Below are 26,562 nucleotides of genomic sequence, written 5' to 3'. Positions count from 1 at the left end.
TCCACAGCCCGAGTCATTCCCGCAGTTGGTTTTGGTTATCACAATAATTATCACAGGCTATATAAAAATTGTAGCAACTACAAATATTCCTAAATAATGTCATACTTTGACGTCTTACAAGCTGCAGGGTCAATATAGAAAAAGAGACCTATTGTTAAGAGAATAATTGACAATTAAATCTGTACCAAAGTATTAATTAATGAAGAATTCTAAAATTTGTTGCAACTATTTGTCAGGACTGTAGTTTCTGAGTAATTGCCCAATAAACTTGCACTACTGATCATTAATTTCTTGAAAAATGTTCCTACATCTTACGACTGTAAATGCTTCAACACAAAAAAGAAGACATCAATATTAAGAACAAAAAATAGGAAAGATGGATAAAAACAATGAAATGAAAACAAAACTTACTTAAGCACGCGATAAAAATTTCACCATTAACAACAGTTTCATCTGATTCACTGATGACATTAGCAATTTCACAAGGAACACCTGCCACGTTTTAGAAACACAGCCCTGTTTAGCCTACGCTTAGTTTTATTCATAAAATCTTTGAAAGAATGATCTTCACAAACAAAATAAGTAGCACAGTTCACAACAGATGACAATTTACAAACACTTTTCCACTTCAGAAGCAATACTCGAGGTTGTTTTGGAAACCTGTAGAAATGCTTGTTGCTAACTTCCTCTGCTGAACCCATGTAATATCCAGACGAACAGCCCGGCAATTTAAAGGAGTATTTCAGTGTTAATTTGTTGTGTTGAATATTCTGAAAAAACATAAATTCTTTATTTAATAAAACTACGACTGACAGATCAAAGTTATTTAAATAAACAAATGGAAACCACACAGCTTAATTAATGATAGAAGAGAATACATTTCATTTATAGGCTACAAGATTGTTTACTGAAAATTAAATGTCTTACCTTAGGATTAATTGTGGTCATTTTTTCTGCAGGAAATCTCTTCAATTCCATGGTGAACTACATGAAATTTAAAATAAAAAACCTGTTTATAATGAAGATCAGTAGTCTGAAAATATGAAATAAATACCAAGACGACTGTAACCGTATATCTCAGTACAGAGCAAGATGGTAGAATATCAATACAACCACCATTGGACAGCTCTCATTGGTCAATTCCAGCTTTGTTTGACCCCTAGTACCTCTAGTGGCCTGGAAGGAACTACATTGCTTGTTGCCTTTTCTCCCATATAGCTTTCACCCCCTTGGTTTGCACTTGGCGCAGTGGCTGATGGGAGCGACTGCAAAGGCATTTCCCATTTACAGCCACTTCCATCAGCCAGTGCACCGAGTGTCAATTTTGTTTGCGTGTTTAATATACAATCTAAATACTTTTGTAAATAAGGTCAGGTAAATGTAATGATCCTTTGCATAAGTATAGTGAACAGATATTCCTCTACAATAAGGGAGTCATTGGAAGTACATACATGGAATGTAAGTGATAAAATGCTTAAGTGAAAAATCGGTGTCAAAACTGTTGTTAAATCCATTTGTATACTTAAAAAAACAATTAAATGCTTGTTAGAAAACTAAGAGCTTTATGTAATGGGTAATGTACGAGTGAAATCCAGTGTCTGGCATCTCGATCTACATCTATACTCTGAAAACGACCGTGAAGTGAGGCATGTGTTACGTGTTGCATAATACAACCAAACAACTTTACTGTCAGTGCAGTAAAGAGGTGAAAACTTCACTTTTCCCTTAAGTCGTCTTCTGGCTCATTTTATGTGGTCCACTACAAATTCCTCTTCCGTGACAATATTTTTATCTCGGAGTAGCACTTGCAACCTATGTCCTCAATTATCTGCTCAATGTATTCCAATCTCTGTCTCCATATATGGTTTTTACCTCTACAGCTCCATCTAATACCATGAAAGTTATTTTCTGATACATTCTGTCATCCTGTTGCTACTCATTGTCAGTGTTTTCCATATATTCCATTCCTTGTCGATTCTGTGCTGCTTTTCTTTTCTGCTTCAGTTTTTCCACAGTCCATGCTTCACTATCGTATAATGCTGTACTCCAAAAATATATTCTCAGAAATTTCTCCCTGAAATTAAGGCCTGTGTTTGATACTAGTAGACTTTTGTTGGGCAGGAATGCCCATTTTGCCAGTGATAGTCTCATTTTTATGACCTCCCTGCTCCATCCGTAATGGGTTATTTTGCTGCTTAAATAGCAGAATTCCTTAGCTTCATCTCCTTCGTCATCACCAATCCTGATGTTAAATTTCTCACTGTCCCCATATCTGCTACTTCTCATCAGTTTCGTCTTTCTTTGGTTTATTCTCTAAACGTATTCTGCACTGATTAGACTGTTGATTCCATTCAACTGAGCAACAGTGTTATCAGTGAATTTTATCACTGATGTCCTTTCACCTTGAATTTTAATCCCATTCTTGACCCGAAAGGGAATTTTTGTTATTGCTTCTTCAGTGTATTAATTGGAGAGTAGGTATGCAAGATTAGGTTCCTGTCTGACACCGTTTTTAATTTGAGCACTTGGTCCTTGGTCTTTCAACCTTATTGTTCCCTCTTGTTTTGTGCACGTTGAATATTACCCATCTTTCCCTATAACTCACACCTATTTTTATCAGAATTTCGAAAATCATGCATTTGACATTGTCGAATCCTTATCTTGATTTTCTTTAGTCTTTATTCCATTATCAACGCAACATCAGAACTGCCACTCTAGTCCCTTTACCTTTCTTGAAACCAAACTGGTCATCATCTAATGCAACCTCAATTATCTTTTCCATTTTTCTGGGGCTTATTCTTGCCAGCAATTTGTGTGCATGAGCTGTTAAGCTGATTGTGGGATGATTCTCACACTTATCAGTTCTTGAGGTCTTCCATTTCTTAAGCTCCCTGAAAACTTTTGTACTTCCTTCTTCTGTCGATCAAGTACTCTAACTGAAATCTTCCTGTATTCCCTGGTCTTTTCCAAGCATACCTCCTCCTCTTGTCGTCTTTGAATAGAATATTCGCTATTACTAGCTGAAATTTACTGCATTCTCTTCTGTCATTCATACTAACAACCTCATTTTCTCTCACAACCATGTCTTCTATTTCTACAACCGTGTCTTCTATTTCTACTACAGCTGCATTGCAGTACCCCATGATTCTCCCATTCTACACTGAATTACCTGTTCAATATCCTCATATCCTTTCACTATCTCTTTGTCTTCTGTTTGCGATCTGAAATGTATACCTGAACTAGTTTCTGGTGTTTGTTTGCTGTCGATTCTGATGAGAAAAACCTTATCACTGAACTTTTCATAGCATCTCACAATGAATGCTACTCAGTATGCCATTTTCTGCTGCTGTTGATATTACCCTATACTCATCTGACCAGAAATACCTGCAATATTTCATTTCACATTAGTCCACTGACCCCCACCCCCCAAATCTAGATTGAGCCTTATTTCTGTTTCCAGATTTTCTATACTCCCTACCACATTCAAACTCTCAACATACCAAGCCCCAACTTGTACAATGTTATCCTCTCGTTGGTTATTCATTGTTTTCTCTTGGTGACCTCCCCCTTGGCAGTCCCCTTCTGACGAACTGAATGGGAGATAGGTCTGGGATCTTTTGCCAATGGTGACATCATCATGACCTTTTTCAGTTCAGGCTGCACACCATGCAGATATACATTAATGCACTGTTTTCCATTACCTTCTGCATCCTCATGCTGCTGATTGTTGCCTATCCTTCCACCTCTTTGGGCAGTTTCCCACACCAAGGGCAAGAGAGTGTACTGAACACCTGCCTGCTCCTCCAGATGAGGCCTTTGGCACAAAAAAGGTTACTTCCTATGCTGAAGTCTTTAACCACCATCTCAAGTTGATTCCGTATTTCTGGATTTCTAGAAAGCTTTTGACACCGTTCCTCACAAGCGACTTCTAATCAAGCTGCGGGCCTATGGGGTATCGTCACAGTTGTGTGACTGGATTTATGATTTCCTGTCAGGAAGGTCGCAGTTCGTAGTAACTGAAGTGATATCAGGTGTTCCCCAGGGAAGCGTCGTGAGACCTCTGCTGTTCCTGATCTATATAACTGACCTGGGTGACAATCTGAGCAGTTCTCTTAGGTTATTCACAGATGATGCTGTAATTTACCGTCTGGTAAGGTCATCCAAAGACCACTATCAGTTGCAAAGCTATTTAGAAAAGGTTGCTGTATGGTGTGGCAGGTGAAAGTTGACACTAAATAACGAAAAGTGTGAGGTGATCCACACGAGTTCCAAAAGAAATCCATTGGAATTCGATTACTCGATAAATAGTACAATTCTCAAGGCTGTCAATTCAACTAAGTACCTGGGTGTTAAAATTATGAGTAACTTCAGTTGGAAAGACCACATAGATAATATTGTGGGGAAGGCGAGCCAAAGGTTGCGTTTCATTGGTAGGACACTTAGAAGATGCAACAAGCCCACTAAAGAGACAGCTTACACTACATTCATTCGTCCTCTGTTCGAATATTGCTGCGCGGTGTGGGATCCTTACCACGTGGGATTGGTGGGAGGACATCGAAAGGGTGCAAGAAAGGGCAGCTCGTTTTGTATTATCACGTAATAGGGGAGAGACTGTGGCAGATATGATATGCGAGTTGGGATGGAAGTCATTAAAGCAAAGATGTTTTTTGTCGCAGCGAGATCTATTTACGAAATTTCAGTCACCAACTTTCTCTTCCGAATGTGAAAATATTTTGTTGAGCCCAACCTACATAGGTAGGAATGATCATCAAAATAAAATAAGAGAAATCAGAGCTCGAACAGAAAGGTTTAGGTGTTTGTTTATCCTGCGCGCTGTTTGGGAGTGGAATGGTAGAGAGATAGTATGATTGTGGTTTGATGAACCCTCTGCCAAGCACTTAAATGTGAATTGCAGAGTAGTCATATAGATGTAGATGTAGACACCTGTTACACAACATTGTATACCCATAGGCAACAATACTCCCATCCTAAGGAAGCCATATTGTGTCCCACAGAACCTTCAGTCATTAAGGTAAGAATTCATTGATCAGCAACTAGCAGGAGGAGTAGTAAGAACACTGTGACAGTCCACGGTGTGCAAGTGCTGTCACTGTTCCGAAAAAATCACCAGACGGTACTAAGAAATACAGATACTGATGTTATTTCCATTACTTGAATGTAAAACTGTCTCTGACACATATCCCATCCCCAATATTAATGAAACGTTGAACATCTTCGAGCAGTTCAGATATTTCTGAGCAATGGACCTAAGAAGTTGTATGATCAGCTAGTAGTAGTCCCAGATGATAGGCAAAAAACTGCTTTCTCAGTATCGTGGGGTCATTACCAATACTGCAGAATGCCATTTGGAATTAAGAATGCACCAGCTACATTTCAGAGACTATTAGATGGAATACTTTGTGGAAGATAGCCTAAGAAATGTATGGTGTAAGCTACTTGGATGACATCATAGTATTCCTGAAAGGGATGGAAGAACAAGTGACGCATTCAAATGAAGCGTTCAACAGACTACGAGCAGCATGTCTTCTGCTCAGTGTGGATGAATGCCATTTTGAACGGGCAGAAATAAACTACCTCAGGCATGTAACTAGTGGAGAAGGTGTGGAAACTGCCCTGCTTAATAACAGCAGTCCATGACTTGTTCAAACAACAAACGGTGTAATTATAATTATTCATAGGCTTGTGTAACTATTATCGAAAATTCATCATGAATTTTGCAGAAATTGCACAACCAGTGAATCATTGTAAGGAAAGATGTAAAATTTAAGTGACTGACAGAGTGCCAAACAGCATTTGAAACATTGAAGAGAGAGAGAGAGAGAGAGAGAGAGAGAGAGAGAGAGAGAGAGAAAATAGAGTTTAAATTAGATCCAGTATCAGTAGGTTGCATTTTGAGTCAAAACATAGAGGGATAGAATACCCAGTGGCTTATACAGCAAGACAAACTATACAGGGCAGAACAGAAATACCCCACTACATAAAAGCAAATGTTGGCTGTTATTTATGGAAACACCTATTTTTGTTGCTATTTGTATGGTCAGAAATTCAAGGAGGTAACAGATCATGCATCGCTAAAATAGCAGTTGGGATTAAAAATGGCTCAAATGGCTCTGAGCACTATGGGACTTAACATCTGAGGTCATTAGTCCCCTAGAACTTAGAACTACTTAAACCTAACTGACCTAAGGACATAAATAAAATAGAAAGAAACTTCCACATGGGAAAAATATACTCTTTGCCTTTAAATATGTCTGCTTGTGTCTGTGTATGTGCGGATGGATGTGTGTGTGTGTGTGTGTGTGTGTGTGTGTGTGTGTGTACACCTGTCCTTTTTTTCCCCTAAGGGAAGTCTTCCCGCTCCCGGGATTGGAATGACTCCTTACCCTCTCCCTTAAAACCCACATCCTTTCGTCTTTCCCTCTCCTTCCTGAAGAAGCAACCATCGGTTGCGAAAGCTAGTAGTTCTGTGTGTGTGTTTTGTTCATTGTGCCTGTCTGCCGGTGTTTTCCCGCTTGGTAAGTCTTTTTAATATATTTGACCTAAGGACATCATACACATCTACACTCAAGGCAGGATTAAAACCTGCGACTGTAGCAGTCGCGCGGTTCCGGACTGAAGCATCTAGAATCACTCAGCCGGCTGGTATTAAAAGATCCTTCTAGTACACTGATGAGATAGATACACACTCAAACAGAGTGAATTCAACTATGAAGTTGTTCATAAACCGAGTAAGAAACATACAAATGCAGATACATTCAGTAAAAAAAATGGAATGCTGTCAGTACTAGGCAAAAGCATGACTGAATGGGAAAAGGCGCAAGCATTTGATGTAGACTGTCCAGCTTCGGGTCACAGCCACAGATTGTTTCACATGATGGCTTACTTTGCAGATTGACTTAGTGTGGACCACATGCACTGATTCCAGCACCATTCATGGACATTGTTTTGCAACAAGAATATGTTAACAAGTCATGTCAGTCACAGAACAATGGATAGACGAGTTGCAGAGAAATACTGGTGGAAAACTAGGAGACTTGATGTGGAATAATATGTGAAAGATTGTGTACCTTTTGTGCAGAGGGCTAAACATAGTTATCAGAAAATTCTGTTACAAAGATGATCAGAGGCATTTAAACCTTTCCAAATGGTTGGACTAAATATTTTAGTACCATTTAAAATACTGCCAGTACTGAGTAGGTATATTCTGATGATAATGGATCATTTTCCGTGATACATAGCAATGATCACAATTTCAGACCAATGACACAGTAGCACAAACAATGGTAAATAGTTGGATCCTTAAGTTTGGTGTACAAGATACCACAATTACTGATCAGGGTACAAATTTCATATGAGATTTAATGAAATAATTGTTTGATTTGCTTTGCATTCAAAAATTCTGAACAAGTCATTTTAATCCACAAGCAAATGGATGAATACAGATGGCGCATAAAACCATTCCTAATAAGTTATGCCACTACATTAACAGTCAGTGCAACGATTGGGATATGTACCTTGAATTCACAGTCTCGGTATACAACTCTGAAGTCCAGACAAGTACCAGTCTTTCGCCATATGAGGTATTTTACGTCATAAAGATGCCATTTCCCTTTGACATGATAACACCTAGACCTGGAGCTAATAGTGTGTCAGTAAAGGTAGTTTCACATTTATGTGAAATCTTGGCAAAGAGTGAAGTGAAACAACATAAAAGCTTTAGAATGTCAGAAACAGATAGGGCATCGTGTAGAGAAGCTGCCATAGTGCAGAGTTGGTCAACAGGTACTTCTAACAAAACCATATACTTCTAGTTTTTAACCAAATACATACCATACCTACGAAACGGGAGGCCCTAGTCACGCGACCTGTAGATGGTAAGTCACAATTAATACAGTCATTTTTGAAAGGGCATCATTCCAAATTTTGATAAAATGAGTCAAGAACAGTACCAGGTTGTCTCTACACAGATAGAACTTTCTGCTTGAAAAGGCAGTATTCTACACATTGCACATATGGTTTTGCAGCTTTGCTTTGTTACAGCAATATCACTGACATTTTTGAAAGGGCTTTACTCCTGGAATAATGCCCTTTCAATGGTGATCACCACATATCAAATACCTCATTCACTATGTGTCAGATTTCGCTTTTCGCAGTTCAGTTGTTATTTTTGAACATTCTTATGAGACGTAAAATGGTGCCAACTACTGAGGTGGAATCTTACTTCTGGAAGTATCTGTTTTTAACTTTGAAAAGGCTTACATTGACTAACAGCAACTAACAGGAACAAAATTCAAGACATACAACATTTTTTTGATTATATTCTGCACAAATATAGGTATTTATATTATAGTATGATGAAATGGTGGCCTGTGCATAACAGTGATGATCAGTGAAACTGTTTCGTATGTACTTTTATTAGAGTTGCAATACTGTGAAAATGTATGAGTAAGAAAAAAGAAAACACTACTAAAAACGTAACCTGACCAACTGAATGAATTACTTCATCAAAAAGAAAAAAGGATCTTATTCCATGATTCTTCAATTACATTTTTGAATGAGATTGCAAAACTAAGCAACTGCAGTAATGGGACCACTCACAGAATGTTTTCCTTACTTCCTGAAAACTTAAGATTTTGGAGAAAAGTCTTTTCAAAAATGACTGTATGAATTGCTGATAAAGCCATCAAGTGTTCTTGTGAATATGGCCAAGCCATTCAAAGGAGCTGTGGATGCACTGCTGAAAATCCCATCAACTGTGCCAGTAACAAAGAAAGTGTTTAAGAAATAGTTACTTAATGCTCATCAGGTGTACTTTATGCACTCAGCTCACAGGGTCGGTAGTTAGTGATCAGGTGTTGTTTCTAGACATATTATGTGCATTTGTTGTCTTCATCTTGTTAAGTGTTTTTATGAATTTGGTTCAAATGGCTCTGAGCACTATGGGACTTAACTTCTGAGGTCATAAGTCCCCTAGAACTTAGAACTACTTAAACCTGACTAACCTAAGGACATCACACACATCGATGCCCGAGGCAGGATTCGAACCTGCGACTGTAGCGCCTAGAACCGCTCGGCCACACGGGCTGGCCTTTATGAATTTACTGGTATGTTATGTATCATGGGGGTCTGGAAGTTTGTTGTGCCCTTTGTTTTTTAATAAGTAGGGTGAAAGTTACTTTTTTGTGCGTATATGCAATTTTGGAGGAAGGCAAGCGATAAAGGTTCCTTTTTCTGAATTTTATATAAGTACAAACTCAGAAATTGTTAATAAACTTAGAACAGGGGGCTTACATTCTCATGTCACTGGAAGACTTGGGAGAACGTTTGGTACAGAGCATTACAATTTGTCCAGCCAGAGTGATACAGACTAATGCACAGGCACTTTAAGTACAGCTGTTAGGGAACAGAAGTGACAAGAGTGCAACAGAGAACCTGAGAGGCTCACTGGATTTATTCAGTTTTCTTGCCAGAAGTCATGATCACAAACTGTTGCAAAACCCAACAGTACAACAAACATAGAATTACAAAACAATGACTCATTGATAAATGATACAACTTCTAATATAGCAGACACAGTTTTTTCTTCCAGCTACAATCACTGGTATGACTAGACTCAAGTTATCACACAATGAACCACTATATATCTCCACACGAATATGAGCCCCTTGTGAAAAAAATTAGGAATTAGCTACTTCTTAAATAGCAAAGGTTGTTATTTCAGTTCTTCATACAAATGATGAAATTCTCCATGACTATGCCTTCTGAAATATACAATATTAATTTCACAGCTTTGTAGTTGACAATGTTTTTTTCAGTATCTGAAATTTAAAATACAAGTTTCCCATTAAAAAAGCCTCATCTGTCCATAATGAATGTACTGTGCTGTCTGGGTGGGTGGGTGGGTGGGTGGGTGGGTGTGTGTGTGTGCTTACCATGGAATAAGGCATCTACTTCCACTAACTGTTCAAAACTGAGATGCTCAGATAGCATACTGAGCACCAGCACTCTCAAATAAAATACTTAAGCTTCTGTTTCTTACACACTGCAGTGAGATATGTCTTCTGTTTCAATTTTTAAAACAATTTTAATATGTCAGCTGCATTTCATATGCAACAATTATCACCTAAACTGAACCGAATGTTTTTTCACTGTAAATACTTCAAATTTTTGCAATAGCCTATTTAGAATTTATGTATCACACTAACTCTGAGTACTATCAAAAAAGCAGACACTTCATAATCAGGATGTGATACCAAATGATAAGGTAGGAAATAAAACAATTTTGTGTGCCAGTTAGCTTCCTTAGAATTGAATGAGAAGTATTCTCTATTGAAGAAAACCTGCAAATGGTTTTCAATTTTTTAAGGGAGAAAATGCATCTCTACTGAAAAACTGACTCCAGCAGTTCATGCCGCTTTCTCTCATCAACATACAGTATTTTTTCAGAATGAAAATTGGAAAACCCATTTTTCTCAAGTATTGGTATCGGCCATCTTGCATCTGGGCTGTACATGTAGGATATAGTAGCCGCATCGCATCACTCTGCACTGGATTTCTTGCCTACTCACACAGTCCTGCACTGTGCTGCGTTCGTATCAGATTGCTCACGCAGTACAACATGATAGGTGTTACTGTTAGCTTCATTGTACCCAATATGCACTACCAGAACCTTCACTAGACTTGGACTCATCAGTACACACAAGCATGACAGTAAGACAGAAACCCCAGCGCTGTTGTATGAGTTGGGTCCTGGTTTTGAAATGTTGAACTGGTCCGGGCATAAATCTGCAGAGTTGATGTTTCACATGGCCCGTCGAAGTGTTATAATAGAGAACTTTTCCACACCTGCTTGCATCTCTGTACATTCAGCTGTGATGGACGAAAACTTCTTGTTTATCCAACATCTTCCATCCACGTAGTAAGTGTGTAATAACCCAAGCAATTAAGCCTAGATAACATTTTGAAATATTTATGTACATACAACATGTAAGTTACATTGTAACTGCATCCAGGTAGGATGAAGAGGGGGGGGGGGGGGGAGGGAAACATTCCACGTGGGAAAAATATATCCAAAAACAAAGATGATGTGACTTACCAAACGAAAGTGCTGGCAGGTTGATAGATACACAAACACACACACACAAAATACAAGCTTTCGCAACCAACGGTTGATTCATCAGGAAAGAGGGAAGGAGAGGGAAAGACGAAAGGGGGTGGGTTTTAAGAGAGAGGGTAAGGAGTCATTCCAATCCCGGGAGAGGAAAGACTTACCTTAGGGGGAATAAAGGACAGGTATACACTTGCGCGCACGCGCACGTATATATATCCATCTGCCGTCTCCACATACACAGTCACAAGCAGACATTTGTAAATGCAAAGAGTTTGGGCAGAGATGTCAGTTGAGGCGGAAGTACAGAGGCAAAGACGTTGAAAGACAGGTGAGGTATGAACGGCGGCAACTCCAAATTAGCGAAGGTTGAGGCCTGGCGGATAACGAGAAGAGAGGATATACTGAAGGGCTAGTTCCCATCTCTGGAGTTCTGACAGGTGGGTGTAACACTGTGCCAAGATGTGCTGACCGTGCATCAAGGCACGTTTAGCCACAGGGTGATCCTCATTACCAACAAACACTGTCTACCTGTGTCCATTCATGCAAATGGACAGTTTGTTGCTGGTCATTCCCACATAGAAAGCTTCACATGGTAGGCAAGCCAGTTGGTAAATCACGTGGGTGCTTTCCCATGTGTCTCTGCCTTTGATCATAATATATATAGTCTCCCTCTTTCTCCTCCTCTCCCACCCTCCTCTTCGTCATATATATATATCTCACCTAACTTCCACCTCAGATATCTCTGGAACAACAATAGATATTCAGAAACAGTTTTCAACGGCATGAACTTACGACAGGGGCTTAGGAAACCAAATACTATACAAAATTTTAAAACGTAAACAAATACTATTTTCAACACAAACTTGTGTATTTTATATGGACATACCCTATTATTTCATACGCAATCAATAGCATGAAAAATCACAAAAATAATGGCGTTGTTTGGGTCGCAATATGTCAATTTCATCTGAGAAATTGCAAAGCAAAGTTGATACTTGAAATAAATGAAGGGCACGTCCTGAGACTTACACGTGCACCTCACGCTGTCTGTGTCAGGGGCTCACACAATGGGAAGGTATGCACAATCCACAAAAATAAACAAGTAACAAGTCCAATGCTAAGTTATTCTTTTCAAACTGTAAATGTATGTTTATTCTACTGCAGTCTCGTCCAAACTGTGCCCCTCGGGCGCCAGCACCCATGATCATCCGCGGCCAGCGCCCGGGCTAATTCGTGTGTTGTCACAGTGGCTGAGCTGTGTCGCTCAGTTGGCCATGCGGACCGCCCGCAGTGCCTCGCCATGCCCCTGGATGCGCGCTTCGTAATTAAGGCTGCAGTGGATAGAGATGGATGGTCAACAGCAGCAGACAAAAAGAAAGAGGAGCGGTGCGTCTGCACAATTTAAACCCGAGTGGGAAATAAATTTCCTTTGTACTGCTGTCAAAAAACATACCAAATGTTTAGTATGTCATCGGAACCTCATGTATTTAAAAAAAGTACTCGATTGAATGGAACTTTAATATCTGTCACAAATATCAGTTCAAAAATTTATCGCAAGAGGAACGCCAGTCAAAGCTTGAAGAACTGAAAGAAAATTTCAAGCAGCATTACAGTGAAATGTTTCATATCGTGTGACTCTATTATTTATAAAGACAATAAATAAAACTATATTTTATAATGTGATATGTCACTTAGCAATGTGCCAGTTGTCGAATATCAGATTGTCAGCAACAAGGAACATTACTTTTCGGTTAATTTTTATATTTGAGTTTCATTAAATCGCGTCACACAGACATAAGAAAAAATTTCAGGTGCGTTATTTTTTGTCACTTTCTGAAAAGCCGTCACAAATGCTCTCTCGGGCAGCAATGTGTGATTGAGAGTCATTCTTGTTTTTGTATATTTGTGTTTTTATGGATGGGAAAACATGTTGTTTGATCTATGTTTTCAATTAATTAAAATGCAAATATTCCAACAGATATAAAATTATCTTACGACCACATTTCGCTGTCCTTGCTAGTGTCTAAGGCCGCTTTTCAGAGGAACTGGGGGAGAACACACTCAAAATCAATATTTTTTGTTAGTTTTTTTATTTGAGTTTCAGTGAAAGAAACAATAAATTGTTATAAATAAAATAGAAAGAAACTTCCACATGGGAAAAATATATTAAAAACAAAGATTCCAAGACTTACCAAGCGGGAAAGCGCCGGCAGACAGGCACATGAACAAAACACACAAACACACACACAGAATTACGAGCTTTCGCAACTGGCAGTTGCTTCATCAGGAAAGAGGGAAGGAGAGGGAAAAATGAAAGGATGTGGGTTTTAAGGGAGAGGGTAAGGAGTCATTCCAATCCCGGGAGTGGAAAGACTTCCCTTAGGGGAAAAAAAGGACAGGTGTACACTCGCGCACACACACACACACACACACACACACACACACATATCCATCCGCACATACACGGCGTGGTGTATGTGCGGGGGTGTGTGTGTGTGTGTGTGTGTGTGTGTGTGTGTGTGTGTGTGTGCGCGCGCGCGAGTGTACACCTGTCCTTTTTTCCCCCTAAGGGAAGTCTCTCCGCTCCCGGGATTGGAATGACTCCTTACCCTCTCCCTTAAAACCCACATCCTTTCATTTTTCCCTCTCCTTCCCTCTTTCCTGACGAAGCAACTGCCAGTTGCGAAAGCTCGTAATTCTGTGTGTGTGTTTTGTTCATGTGCCTGTCTGCCGGCGCTTTCCCGCTTGGTAAGTCTTGGAATCTTTGTTTTTAATATACAATAAATTGTTAAAATGATAATAGTGTTTTAAAAAACAGGATTGTACAATATTAATTGTATGTTCCTTTTTTTGCCATGGTAGGAGCAGTAAACAGGTGGGCAAAATTTGAGCTCAAGAATTGTGAAAGTAGGGAAACCCTGTTCGGCTGGGAATCTCATCAAGGATTGCCTGGTCGTCTCGGTGGCTTGTATTTGTCCAACAGACCTCACGGAAAAATTTGAAAAACTAGCTCTTTTGCTTCAATTGTTGCTCACCGAGTTGAAGGTATGTCCTCTGATATGGAGCAGCAATTAATGGTGATAACAGCAAACTTTTATTTTCTATTGCTCTTGACGAGTCCGTGGACATTGCGGTCATATCTCAGCTCGCCATATCCATTTGAGATGTCGACGACAATCTGCGTGTCACAGAAGAATTTCTCGACCTTATACCATTAAAGAGACAATCACAGTTTGGATATTTTTCTAGTCGTGGAAAAAGTGTTCGAGTTAGTGGGTTGAAAATGGGAAAGTCTGACCAATGTAACAACGGATGAAGCCCCTGCGCAACGAGGGATACGCACTGGATTTCTGAGTTACGTCAGGTCGAGAATGGCTGAAGTTGGCTGTTCCTTATTCGTGCCAGCTCATTGTTTGATACACCAGAAGGTTGTCAACATAAAAAATGTTATGGACACAGTTCTTCTAATGGTTAATTATCTTCGATCGCATGGATTCACACATCGCCAGTTTAAAGAATTTCTGGCTGATATCGTTGTGAAATACCCAGACATCCCCTACCACGCCGAAGTAAGATGGCTGAGCAGAGGAAAGGTGTTCATTGGTTTTCCTCCTTGAGGAGCGAAATAAATCCTTTTTTGGAAATGAAAGGATGTCCCGGAAGAATTACTTTGTGATTCTAAGTGGGTGGCGAATATGGCTTTTTTGAGTGACATTACTTGTCATTTAAATACTTTGAACATTTCACTCCAGGGCGAAAATCACTCTGTTGTTGATTTAGTGCAGATGATTCAAGCATTTAAAAAAAATTATTTTGTGGGAAAAACTGTTGCGCAAGAAAAATTGTGGACACTTTCCTGCACTAGACAGCGCTAAAGATGATGTGGATTTTTCAGATTATGTTCAAATCATTTGCGAATTACAAGGACAGTTTGAAAACAAATTTTTGGAGATAACTGAGCTTCAAAAATGGCTCTGAGCACTATGGGACTTAACATCGATGGTCATCAGTCCCCTAGAACGTAGAACTACTTAAACCTAACTAACCTAAGGACAGCACCCAACACCCAGCCATCACGAGGCAGAAAAAATCCCTGACCCCGCCGGGAATCGTACCCGGGCGTGGAATTGAGCTTCAACCGGCCTTAGATATGTTTGTTAGCCTGTTAGCCCGTTATCCCATCGGGCAGAGGATGTCTCATAAGTGCTTCAACTAGAGCTGATTGACCTGCAATGCGATATCCACCTGAAGGACCGCTTTCTTATGTGTAAACGTATGGATGACTTTTACAGCTGTCTTCCACAAGAGGAATATCATCTTTTGCACAAGCACGCAGCCAAAGTTCTCTCAGTGTTTGGTTCCACATGTATTTGTGAGCGCCTTTTCTCTTTTAAAGCTTGCTAAAATTAAGAACCATTTATTACTTGGCGATGAAAATTTGACTATTTCTTTGAGCTCAGCAGTATCACGGAATGTTGTACCAAACCTAGACAAAATGATTTCCCCGAAAAAGAAAAACATGTAAAATGTTAATTGTCTTATTTAACAATGTTGACTGCAATAACTAAATAGCTTTATAACCTTAATTTTATTTTTTAATAAGTTCTCAGACTTGGTCAGTTAAAATTATTACGTACAAAACAGCAAACTAAGTATCCGATTTCTAAACTCTGAAAAGGGATACAAAAAGCTGTAGCATGAAGTACAACAGAAAATATTTACTTGTACGAATGAGACCCTATATCCCTTACATAAAATTATTTCTAAAATAGAATATTTATGACCAGTTCATTTAAGAAACACATTTTTCAGAAGACGCCTATGGTACATGTAACGAGTGTGCATGTGCAGTACTAATAGAATCAACCTGTGGGTCAGAAAATTACAAAGTCGTTCTTCGATTCTTGTTTTGGACATTGTTTTCTATAGCTTAGCACAGTAATTCTGCCACACAAACACTAGTTTTTACCTAAACAGAAATTGCTTGTTTCACTGCTCATGGGTCTCTTTAACAGAGGTGCGCTTCCTCTGTTATTTTGCTTACGTTCGATATGACCGTGGGACAGTCCAGCGCAGAGCAGTGCTGTACGGTCTCACTCACTCCTCAGCTGTCTCTCTTGCTGCTATGCCAACACTAGCCTCACACAGTCGCGGACAGGGTCCTGAACTACACTGCCTTGCGCCTGCCGGGCGCAATTCCTGAATGACCCTATTCTGGCGAAATGACAACTAGAGCTACAATTGGAGTTAACAGACTTTAATTCACTTTGCTAAACACATTTACTAGTGCCCTGTCGCCTGCGGAAACTGTGTTGTGCTACATCCAGCACAGAAAATACACCCACATCTTGACCAATGAAACAGCGTCACATCAACGTATGTTCGAAGTGCCCTCCATTTACATTAATACAACATTTGCAGATCAGTAATGAGAGAGTGTTGCACATATTGTAGAGTTTCTACAGATATTGCCGAATCGCCACAGTAATATGATGTTGCACATTCCCTACTGTCGTTGGGGGTTCTTGACACACTGTATCTCACTGTGCCCTGTAGAACGAAGTCTAATGGCATGAAGTCAGGGGACCGAGCTGGCCATTGCACAGTAGATCCCTTCCCCATCCACGTATTTGGAAATGTTCCATCTAGAATGTCTTTGGCAACTTTTGCATTGTGTGTGGGACATCCATCATGTTAGAACCACATTGATAGACTAGTTTTCAATCCTAGATCCTCCATGACAAGTGCTAGTGTGTGTTGAAGAAATGATGCACATCACTGTCCATTCTAAGTTCCATGGTAAAAATTGGGACCTACATCACAGTTAGCAATGATACTGCACCAAAAATGGACACTCCACTGTCGCCGGTGTGCAGCTTGGCGAATCCAGTGGGGATTTTGCATGGGCCAGTAGTGCATATTCTGCAGATTCACATTACCATGATTTGCAAATGAAGCCTCATCTGTAAACAACATATTGCTTAGGAAAACTGGAATATCTTGAAACTGCTGAAGTGCAAAATGACAGAATGCAATCTGGGATTCAAAGTAATTTCTGTACAGTTCTTGGTGCAGCGAAATATGGAATGGATGAAACCAATGCTGATGCAAGATTCTATGGCTTATTCCTACACCTCATGTAATTTCTCCTACACCCACCTGAGGATTGTGTGCTGTAGCAGTTTCATTTCCACCGTCGCTCACTGGCGTTGTACATTGACGTTTTGTGGGAGCACTGTTTTCTGTTTCCATGAGAGTGTTGCAGATCTTGCCAATGGTTCGATGTGACAGACACCACCAATCTGGGTAGTGTTCAGCATACAGTGTCACAGTTGCGGTTGCACCTCTGTGACATTCACCATAAATTAAAATAATATCTAGTTTTTCTTTATTACCGAAGACCGGCATATCGACTAGATGATGACAAATGTAACAAGCCACGAGTAAACAGGTTTTAATGTGGCAACGTATGTGAATTACATTACAATATGAGAGCAGTTTAGCAGGCCAGATAAGGAGACACTTGAACACTGAAGGTAGAGAATGCCGTGGTGGTATTGGTATGTTTACAGCAGGATACAGGCGCCAGTGCAGACAACCTTGTTCTGAGTACAGTACTACATGCGATGCATTACATCAGAAACTGTGACGCCGTTGCTATCCTTTACAAGCCACGTATTTCAGAACTTATGAGGTTTAGAAACGTGAAACCGTGTTACCACTAATTGTACCTCTAGTTGTCATTTCGCAACAATAAACATTACACGCAGGACATCTGACATTCCGATACAGCATTATTTGACACATCATAAGAGGTGGAATGATTCAAGTAAGGTGGAATGGTTCAAGTAAGGTACAGCTCAAGAAGGGGCTAAACCACCCCCCTTTTAGGAGTGCTATCAATGAAATATGGACCAAAGATATGTTGTCACACAATACCACACCATACGTTAACACTCCACTGACATAGATGTCAATCACATCATGATTACTGGCAGTGTGAGCTGCATGCTTGAGTCTCAGGATGTGCGCTTCATTTATTTCAAGCATCTCCTTCACTTCACAATTTCTCGGATGTAATTCACATATTTGACGCAACCAACGCCATTATTTTTGTAATTTTTCATGCTATTGATTGCATATGAAATAATAGGGAGTGTATATTTAAAAATACACAAGTTTGTGTGGAAAATAGTATTTGTTTACATTTTAAAGTTTTGCATAGTATTTGGTTTCCTAAGCCCCTGCCGTACGTTCATGCTGGTGGCACAGAAGCGCACTGTGTTACAAACATTGGTACATCATACACGAGTGGTACCTGTTGCGGACAACATGACCCATGAGATAAGCTACCTATGCAAGGGCTTTAAGAGCAACAGTTACAACATTATGCAAATAAATGAAGTGGTCTCAAGCACGAGTCACAATAAGACCATTGACAAGCACTTTTGGTACATAACAACAGCGATTATCTAGGTAGAGAGAGAGAGGGACTTTCCCCTGCTCTGCCTACCCAGCCTCAAGGACAAATTGAGCACGCCTTTAAGTGTATACTTGTAGCAGACGAAGCATTCTACATCTCTACAACACAGAAATTAAGTACTGTTAAAATTTCATACTTTGTTTATAGAATAGTGTGGAATGGTGCATGTAAGAAATACTAAATCCAATCGGTGCTTTCCGCACAAATTGCAATTTTTCATAAGTGTTATAGGCAGCATGAATAAAAGGATGTTCCAAATCACTGAGCAACTACTGAATTTTACTCTAGTACAGAACTAACAAAAAGAGACCGCGCAGAGTGTAGAGCTCACTCAAGATTCCACTGAAAAATTTAACTGCCATATTGAATAGATATGAAAGTAAAATTAAAGGGAAATCTTTAAATATAGATTTACTGAAAGAAAAATTACAGAGGTGATATGATCGCAAAAGAAGACATTATTAATATTTAATATGCAGAGAAGATACTTTTTTTTTTATCACTGAGGCAGGAACATGAGCATTTTAGAGGCAAATATTCCATTTTTTGGTCTGGTTTGGATGACACCCAGGTTTAGGCAGGGTGGTCAGAAACAGTCTGAACAGCAAGGATGTTGCAATGTAGGTCATGCCGAGAAATAATTTTTAAGAAAAATTATCTGTATGTTGCATTGTTTCAGACTCAACTGGTGTTTAAGTTAGCGAATCCGGCCATAGTGCATGCAAATTCAAGTAGCCTGCCAGAGACAGGAGACAGTGTCACCAAATGTGTTCATTTGATTTGCTAAGCCCAGATTAAGAGTGTGATACAAAAATTAGACATTGGACATTAGTAGGAACTGAACACGAGCCAAAGGCGGTGCAGTCTCGTGTGTTATCATCTATGTTGTGAGAACTGGCACTACTTGTTTCTGGCAGTCCACGTTAATTTGCGCACCCAATGATTGGTTAACTTCAATGGTAATTATCTTGGAAATGGTGCAACCTATCCACTTTTTTCTTTAGAAGCCCTAATGAGCTTTTAAGACAGTTTCTGACCATCCCGTATAAAGGAGCCCAAAGCTACCTTTTACTTCTTTTACTTGAAATCTTTTGCCAGAAATGTGTGTCACCTCCAATGGCTAGCTATGTAATGAAACTGACTGCAAAATAACATGCAACTCGGTAATGCAAGCTGTCAGATGGTTGTGTACAGGCACCTCTGAGTTATATTGAGATACTATGATCACACATTTACAGAATTTGTAAAAGCGAACTTTTGTGTTAACCTCAATATTTGAAAAGCCTTTTCCATTTTGGTCAAACATCGTTTGTGTGCCGCCTGTTGTATTTATCATTACACGTGGCACGCAAGAGTGAAGATTTACCACTTTTAGGAGAGCAATAAGCAGTGCCTCGAAATATTGGTTTTGGAATTAGAATTAACAGAAATGGAATTTTGAGGAGATTTAGACTCTCAGTTGTGACAAATGATGGGTACAATAGTACAAAATAATATGCTTTATAGAAGGTGAAAAATAGATTTTTCTTTAAAAAAAAGGTGATAATTTATAACAGGGAACTTTAAATTTCTTGTTATGCTTTCCTTGCTCCTTTGAAAGTAGTGAGTATGACTTTCCCAGTCCAGACAAGCTAAAATGTCGACAAGTGTAATTTAAGATACAAGTAACAGGTTTCAGGCTGTTTCCTGGATGTTCACTGAAGTAATCTATAAGCACTAGTGGCGTAGTTGCAATGAAATTGTGGCGTCGATAGGTCACATCGACCGTGTCAAGTATGAACTCTAACTGCTCTGATGAGCCACCATGTTAATGTTCCGGTCAGCCTTTGTACCTTGTACAGTGTACATGTGTATCTTTCTCTGTGCTGAAATATATGTATGAATAAACATTTATGGGAACAATTTGTTGCATATACAGTTATCCGTACTCCCGTTCCCCATATTGGTGACCCCGAAGTTTCTCTGTCTTCCGCGACGGCTGTGTGGAATTACCAGGTTTTATGTTCGACGCCATGGCTGCCTCACCCAACATTTTATGCAAGGATTTGGAGGCTCAGCTGCTGCTGCTGCTGCTACTACTACTACCACCAGGCCACTCAGTCCCCTGCCAACAGTTGTTTTGCCACTAACGAACAGTGATTCGCCATCTCCAGTGAAGTTAACCTTAAACTTTACAGCTCTACAATGGCCGAGTGTTACGCCGTTACCTCAAGCAATGGATTCAGGTTTTGTGTCGCCGGACTGTGCACGCCAACATGTGAAAGGTGAAATGGAAGATTTCCAGAATCGTGTATCGATCAATTGCTTGTGTACTGTTCAAAGGGACCCAAATTCGCACACGTGCTTTGATCCTCCACAAGCTGCAATGTCGAATATAGTAGTGCCGTGTGCAATACCGTCATTCATGCAAAGCGCACACATGGTCAACTGCTATCAAGCTATGCCAGTTTTCCCTTCCTGACACTTTAATAACGGAAATTTTTGTACATCAAGGTCGTCAGGCTCAACCACCAGATCTGTCGCCCAGTTTCTCGACCATGTGGGTTTGAGTGCACCCGATGGCACTTCGCCATCCAGGAATGTTGTACCACGACAATGTGACCGCCAGCAGGTTTAACCAGTGATTTATGGTCCTATCACATGGGGTGCGTTTCAGATGTGCACAGAAAACTCTCACTGTTGCCACACCATGTACCAAACCAACCTTACACCCCACCCCTCACCCACTGGGGGCCCAGATTCTGACCATACAGCCACTCGCTCCTTCCACATTACCTTCACGCCGGCCTTCCGCATCACTTCTGAAGTGGACAATATAAGAACTGTGCCTTTAACCTCTGGTCCAGTTTACAAGCCTACCTCACGCGCCACTCATCCTTTCGTTCCCACAGAACCAACCGTGCCTGCCAAGTTGTGCTTATGAGACTCATCAGGGAGATTGCAACTGGCCATTCTTCGGGATGTGTTGGCTAGTAACACGGCCACGCCAGTAGTGCTGGGTTACAGGTCAGCCTATCCTACCACGGGACAGCAGGCCTTCCAAGATACACCAAAGCCACCCTCGTCGTCCTCCTCCCCCAGGTCGTCTGCCAAAGCTACCTCCTTTATACGACGACAACCTCGTTTCATGGTTCACGCTTGTTGAGTACCTTTTCAAGTTACACGAAATGATTGACGACAACTCTAAATTTCTATGTCTTGTCACGCACCTCCATGACCACTCAGATTTAATTTGTGACCTCCTCCTTTCACCACCACCGTGGCCAAAATATGAGTTTGCCAAGAAGACAATACTGGACCGACTCGCCTGCTCGCCACAGGAATTAATAATCAAGATCCTGTACGAAGGAACACCAGGGGGAATGCACTCCGTCTCAACTCTGGTGCTGCCTTCGGCTACTTGTTAGTGAACACACGATGCCGGACGTTACCCTGTGGGCAGTATGGTCTGCCAAGTTACCTATCAACCTGCAGATACACCTGCTACCACACTCCTTTAAGTGTATTGGCTCTGTCCTTCGCATCGCATATCAGCTGTATGCACTACTGTGACAAAGACAACTAGCTCACCTCTCACCACTGGTTGGCACTACACTGCTTGTTTAACAGAGTCTGCAGGCAGACGCAGGGCTCGTTCCGCCTCCACACCATTTACACCACTGAGCAGTACTTGTTCGCTCTCCTCTTTCCAAACACTCAAGAATTGCACATGCACCATACGTCCCGGTTTACATTCCAGAACAAATCAACGAGGACAAACCACCTCCGCTGTCACTATCACTGCCACATCCGGCTCATCCGTACTGTTCGTACAACAAGAAGTGCAGATTACCTTGGCAGCACCCAAACACCGACCGCAGGATCTAAAAGACACCGAGTCCTGCGGGAAACTTCACAGGCATCCTCAAACATTGCACTCTGTCCACTCATCCTCTCGGCCAAGCGGTCATTTATACGTGACCGACATTTCATTGCGGCTTGTTTTCCTAGTGGACACAGGCGCTGACTTGTCCATCTGTCGGCAAAATGACGAGTTGAAACAACGCATTGCTCACACTTTCAACGAGCCCACCAAGGCTTGTACCTCGCTACTGCAGCAGCAATCCACAGTTCCTTCACCTGATTGACCTTCATCAGCAGACACCAGCATGGACACTCATCAGGTTAGTTCAAAAACATTCATTGCGTGTGACAATTCGCGTTCCATGATCTCTACATGTACAGTGCCACGTGTTTCAGACAGTGCTTCTAATGACAGTCGTGCGCACAATGCGAACATGCTGACCGCGCAGGCAGCCGCCCCACATGTTTAAACATTCTCCCTATCTTGCTTGCCAACCACGTGATTTGGCAGCCACTGCCGTTCCCCACATGACGCCAATGCCTCTCTCGCTCGCGCTAGTTACTCAAGGCAAAGCTAATAAAAGACAGTTGCTGTGTGCTCCGATCCGCTCTGTGCTGCATATGCAGTCTACCTCTCCAAACAAGCGCACGCTGCACTCGTGTAATAGGCATGTGACTTTTGTGCTGCCTTTTCCCACTCATACTAATGGCTACGCCTCATTGTGCCCCACTCATCACAAAACTTCACGTCAGGACATTACTCGGCCTAGTGTGAAGTTCTCAGTCTCTTCCGTCACTGACATAACAACACACAAGATAATTACCACTTCCAGCCCTCCTATTAGACACAAGATTAGACACCTCAACCCCATTAAGCTGCGCGTGGTCCGGCAACAAATTAACGAACTTCTGGAGGCAGGCATTCTACAGCAACTGGTCTTCACCGATTCACCTCCTCACCAAGCATGACAGTTCTTTTCGAACGTGTGGTGATTACAGACACTTAAACACTCGTATCGTCATGGTGTCATGGATAATTACCCAGTGCCAAACATAAACATTTCACCCATATGTTATCAGGCGCCACAATCTTCAGTGTGATTGACTGTAAACGTGCCTATCGCCAAATTCCTGTAGCATTGGAAGACATTCCCAAAGACTGCAATTATCATGCCACTCTGTTTGTTTCAATACAACTTCATGCCATTCGGCTTAAAGAATGCGGCACAAACGTGGCAACATTTCATTGATTCAATCTTATGACAGTTCGAGTTCTGCTTTGCATACCTGGATGACATCCTCATTTTCAGCAAGTTGACTGAGGACCACAAAGATCATTCATCCCAGGTCCTCCAGGCCTTTAACTCCCAATGGTGTCGAGGTCAACAAAGATAAATTCCAATTGCACCAATTTGTGTCACACCATCTCTGCAGACCGAATATGGCCTCCCAAATCCTGCGTGCAAGCTATCACGTCATTGCCACCTCCGGTTACGTACAAAGAACTCTGGCTTTTCCTGGGTACTGTAAATTGCTACCGCAGACCTCTACCTTCTGCCGCCGTCGTGCAGATCCCACTGACTGACTCACTGTCCAGCCAAGAGACTTCTGGCCTTAAGCCAGTCCATTGGACTGAAGCTATGCTAGAGGCCTTCAGGGCTCTAAAAACAGCATTAGCTCATGCTTTCATACTCGCCCACCCTGACCCGTCTGCCAAGTTGTTCATCACTACGGATGCCAGCGACATCGTGGTCCGGGCAGTATTACAGCAATGCAAAGGCGACATGGTTTCACCCCTTCATTTCTTCTCTAAAAACTGTCTACAGCACAGAAATAGAGAACTTCTGGTGGTCTATGAAGCCGTCAAACACTTTCGCCCTGACACCGAGGACCGTTCCTTCTTCATCCTTACTGACCACTAACGACTGGTGGACGCCTTCTGCAACCCTACCGAGGACCCACCCCCTCGGTGTTTCCACCACTTCGACCTGGTCTCTCAATTTACTACAGACGTACGACATCAAAGGCACGGAAAACATCCCGCTGAATTCTTTTTGCGGATCAATACTGTCTCACACATCATCTATTTATCCAACCTCACTGCTCTCCAGGCTTCTGATGAGGAATCTCAAGCTCTCCTCTAGGATCCTCAGACATCGCTTGTGTTTACCAAAGCCAGGTTCCCCGGCATTTCAGACGAAGTGTGGTGCGACTTCTACCAGCACTCTGTAGCCGTTATTCCCTCCCATGTTGCACCGACAAGCCTTCAATGCCTTGCATAACCTCGCCCACCCTTGTCACACAGCATTTTTTTTTTTTTTTTTTTTTTTTGGGAAAAATGTTAAGCAGGACTTAAACCTGGGTGCACAGCTGCATTTCCTGCCACAGTCAGAGGGCCACAGATATATCCTCTCAACAGTCGACCGCATGTCTCTTTGGGTGGAAGCTGTTCCTTTACCCAACATTACAGAAGAAACTGTGGCCAAGGTATTTGTCTCATCATGGATCGCTAGGTTCAGTTGCCCGGCCACGATCACCACCGACCAGGGTCGACAGTTTGAATCTGCACTTTTCACGATTCTATGTAACCTTTGCAGTATTCAAAAAATTCATACAACAGCCTACCACCCGCAAAGCAATTGTTTAGTGGAATGATGGCACTGCACCCTTAAAACAGCACTCAGGTGCCATGACTGCCTCTAGCCTGAGGCACTTCCTTGGGTGTTACTCGGTCTCCGTTCACCCTTTAAACCTGACTTACAGGGAGCCACATCAAATTTGTTTTCGGAGAGAACCTGGTTCTACCTGGGGAACTTATCCTGCCTCAAGCACCTGAGGATTTCCCCACCTCCTCAGACTTTATGAGTAGAATGCACACCCACTTTAGACACACAAGGCTTCACCCGCCTGTCAGTCATTCCCACTGGACAATTACGTGCCAACCGCACTCAACACATGCTCCCATGTTATGCTCAGGGACGATTCTGTTAGACAAACCCCATACCTTGGCCCCTTTGAAGCACTCTGGAGGGGGAGACAACGTTTGACATTATGGTTAAAGATCGTCCGCAGACCGTTTCGCTACACAGGCTCAAGGCTGCTTTCGTGTAATGTGACACCCCTCTGCCGTTCCAGTCTGATCATCCAGATAAATTTTCCACTGCTGAGCCTAATAACGGGTTAGCACATCCCATGATAAGATCTTCTCCTTCTGATGATTTGTCACTGCAGTTCGCGGGTTTCCCAAGCATGTAGTAGTCAACTTCATGCGCAGGTTTTGATGACGTTTTATCTACTGGAGAGACTTGCACTGCAATGTGCCACCTAACCGTGTCAACGATGTGTCGATTGTCGCTTTCAACGACCGTGTACTGGTGCTCCTTACAGACACTGCAGAGCCAACACTCAACAAGGAACTAGATGTCAAGATTATGGATAGCCTGTCCCTCCCACAAGAGTGAGATCGATCAAGAGTTTGTACGTTCATCTCCTCGGACGGCTTGATCTGCATTAGGGGCAGGCAAGCTCACACACCGCACCCCTCCCCACACCTCTACTCCCAGGCCGGCCGACACATCGTCCGTCCCCGCTGGCTGTCTGATTACGATGTGGACCTGCAGCCCATCACCGCGCCTTTTCACACCGCCCTGACTGAGATGGAGCTTCCAGTCGTGCACCTGCCACCTCACACTACTCACTCCAACGTCGACACCCACCTGACCTCCCCTCGGGCCTCACAGGCTGTACTCCATACTGTGGGGGAGGGGGGGGCGGCCCCTGTGTGGCGTCATTGGGTCACATCGACCACATAAAGCATGATCTTTGAACTCCAGCTGCTCTGACGAGCCGCCATGTTAATGTTCCAGTCAGCCTTTGTACCTTGTACAGTGTAAATGTGTACCTTTCTTTGTGGTGAAATATAAGTATGTATAAACATTTATGGGAACAATTTGTTGCATATAGAGTTATCGGTATTCCCGTTCCCCACAAAATGATGACACAGAAAAACAAACCTGCTGCTTCACAACTTGCTGTTTCGGTGTTTTGTGGCTCCACATCACCCAAGGTAAGCTGCCTGCTGAAAAGATACAAAGTCGAATTGGCC

The 26,562-nt window shown here is 41.7% G+C and overlaps 1 protein-coding gene across 1 annotated transcript; it reads right to left on the bottom strand.

Annotated features, from left to right (window-relative positions):
• LOC126272603 (uncharacterized) lies at positions 1-26,527 on the bottom strand. The gene is made up of 3 exons (XM_049975545.1): positions 26,471-26,527; positions 928-984; positions 1-770 (listed from the first exon to the last, which is right to left on the bottom strand). Exons 1-3 carry the CDS (start codon positions 26,513-26,515, stop codon positions 480-482), a joined length of 393 nt encoding a protein of 130 aa, XP_049831502.1. The 5' UTR covers positions 26,516-26,527; the 3' UTR covers positions 1-479.
• Positions 26,528-26,562: the final 35 nt, after the last annotated feature.

The sequence above is a fragment of the Schistocerca gregaria genome, chromosome 5 (assembly GCF_023897955.1).
Source record: "Schistocerca gregaria isolate iqSchGreg1 chromosome 5, iqSchGreg1.2, whole genome shotgun sequence".
Taxonomy (NCBI): domain Eukaryota; kingdom Metazoa; phylum Arthropoda; class Insecta; order Orthoptera; family Acrididae; genus Schistocerca; species Schistocerca gregaria.
Note: the sequence above shows the minus strand (reverse complement) of the source record. Positions and strands in the feature narration are given on the sequence as shown.

Coding starts and splice junctions, on each gene's coding strand:
- LOC126272603 (XM_049975545.1), bottom strand. CDS start 26,515: ATGTGGAGCCACAAAACACCGAAACAGCAAGTTGTGAAGCAGCAG. Junction 985..26,470: donor AGCAAGTTGTGAAGCAGCAG/GTTTGTTTTTCT, acceptor AATTTCATGTAG/TTCACCATGGAATTGAAGAG. Junction 771..927: donor TGACCACAATTAATCCTAAG/GTAAGACATTTA, acceptor ATGTTTTTTCAG/AATATTCAACACAACAAATT.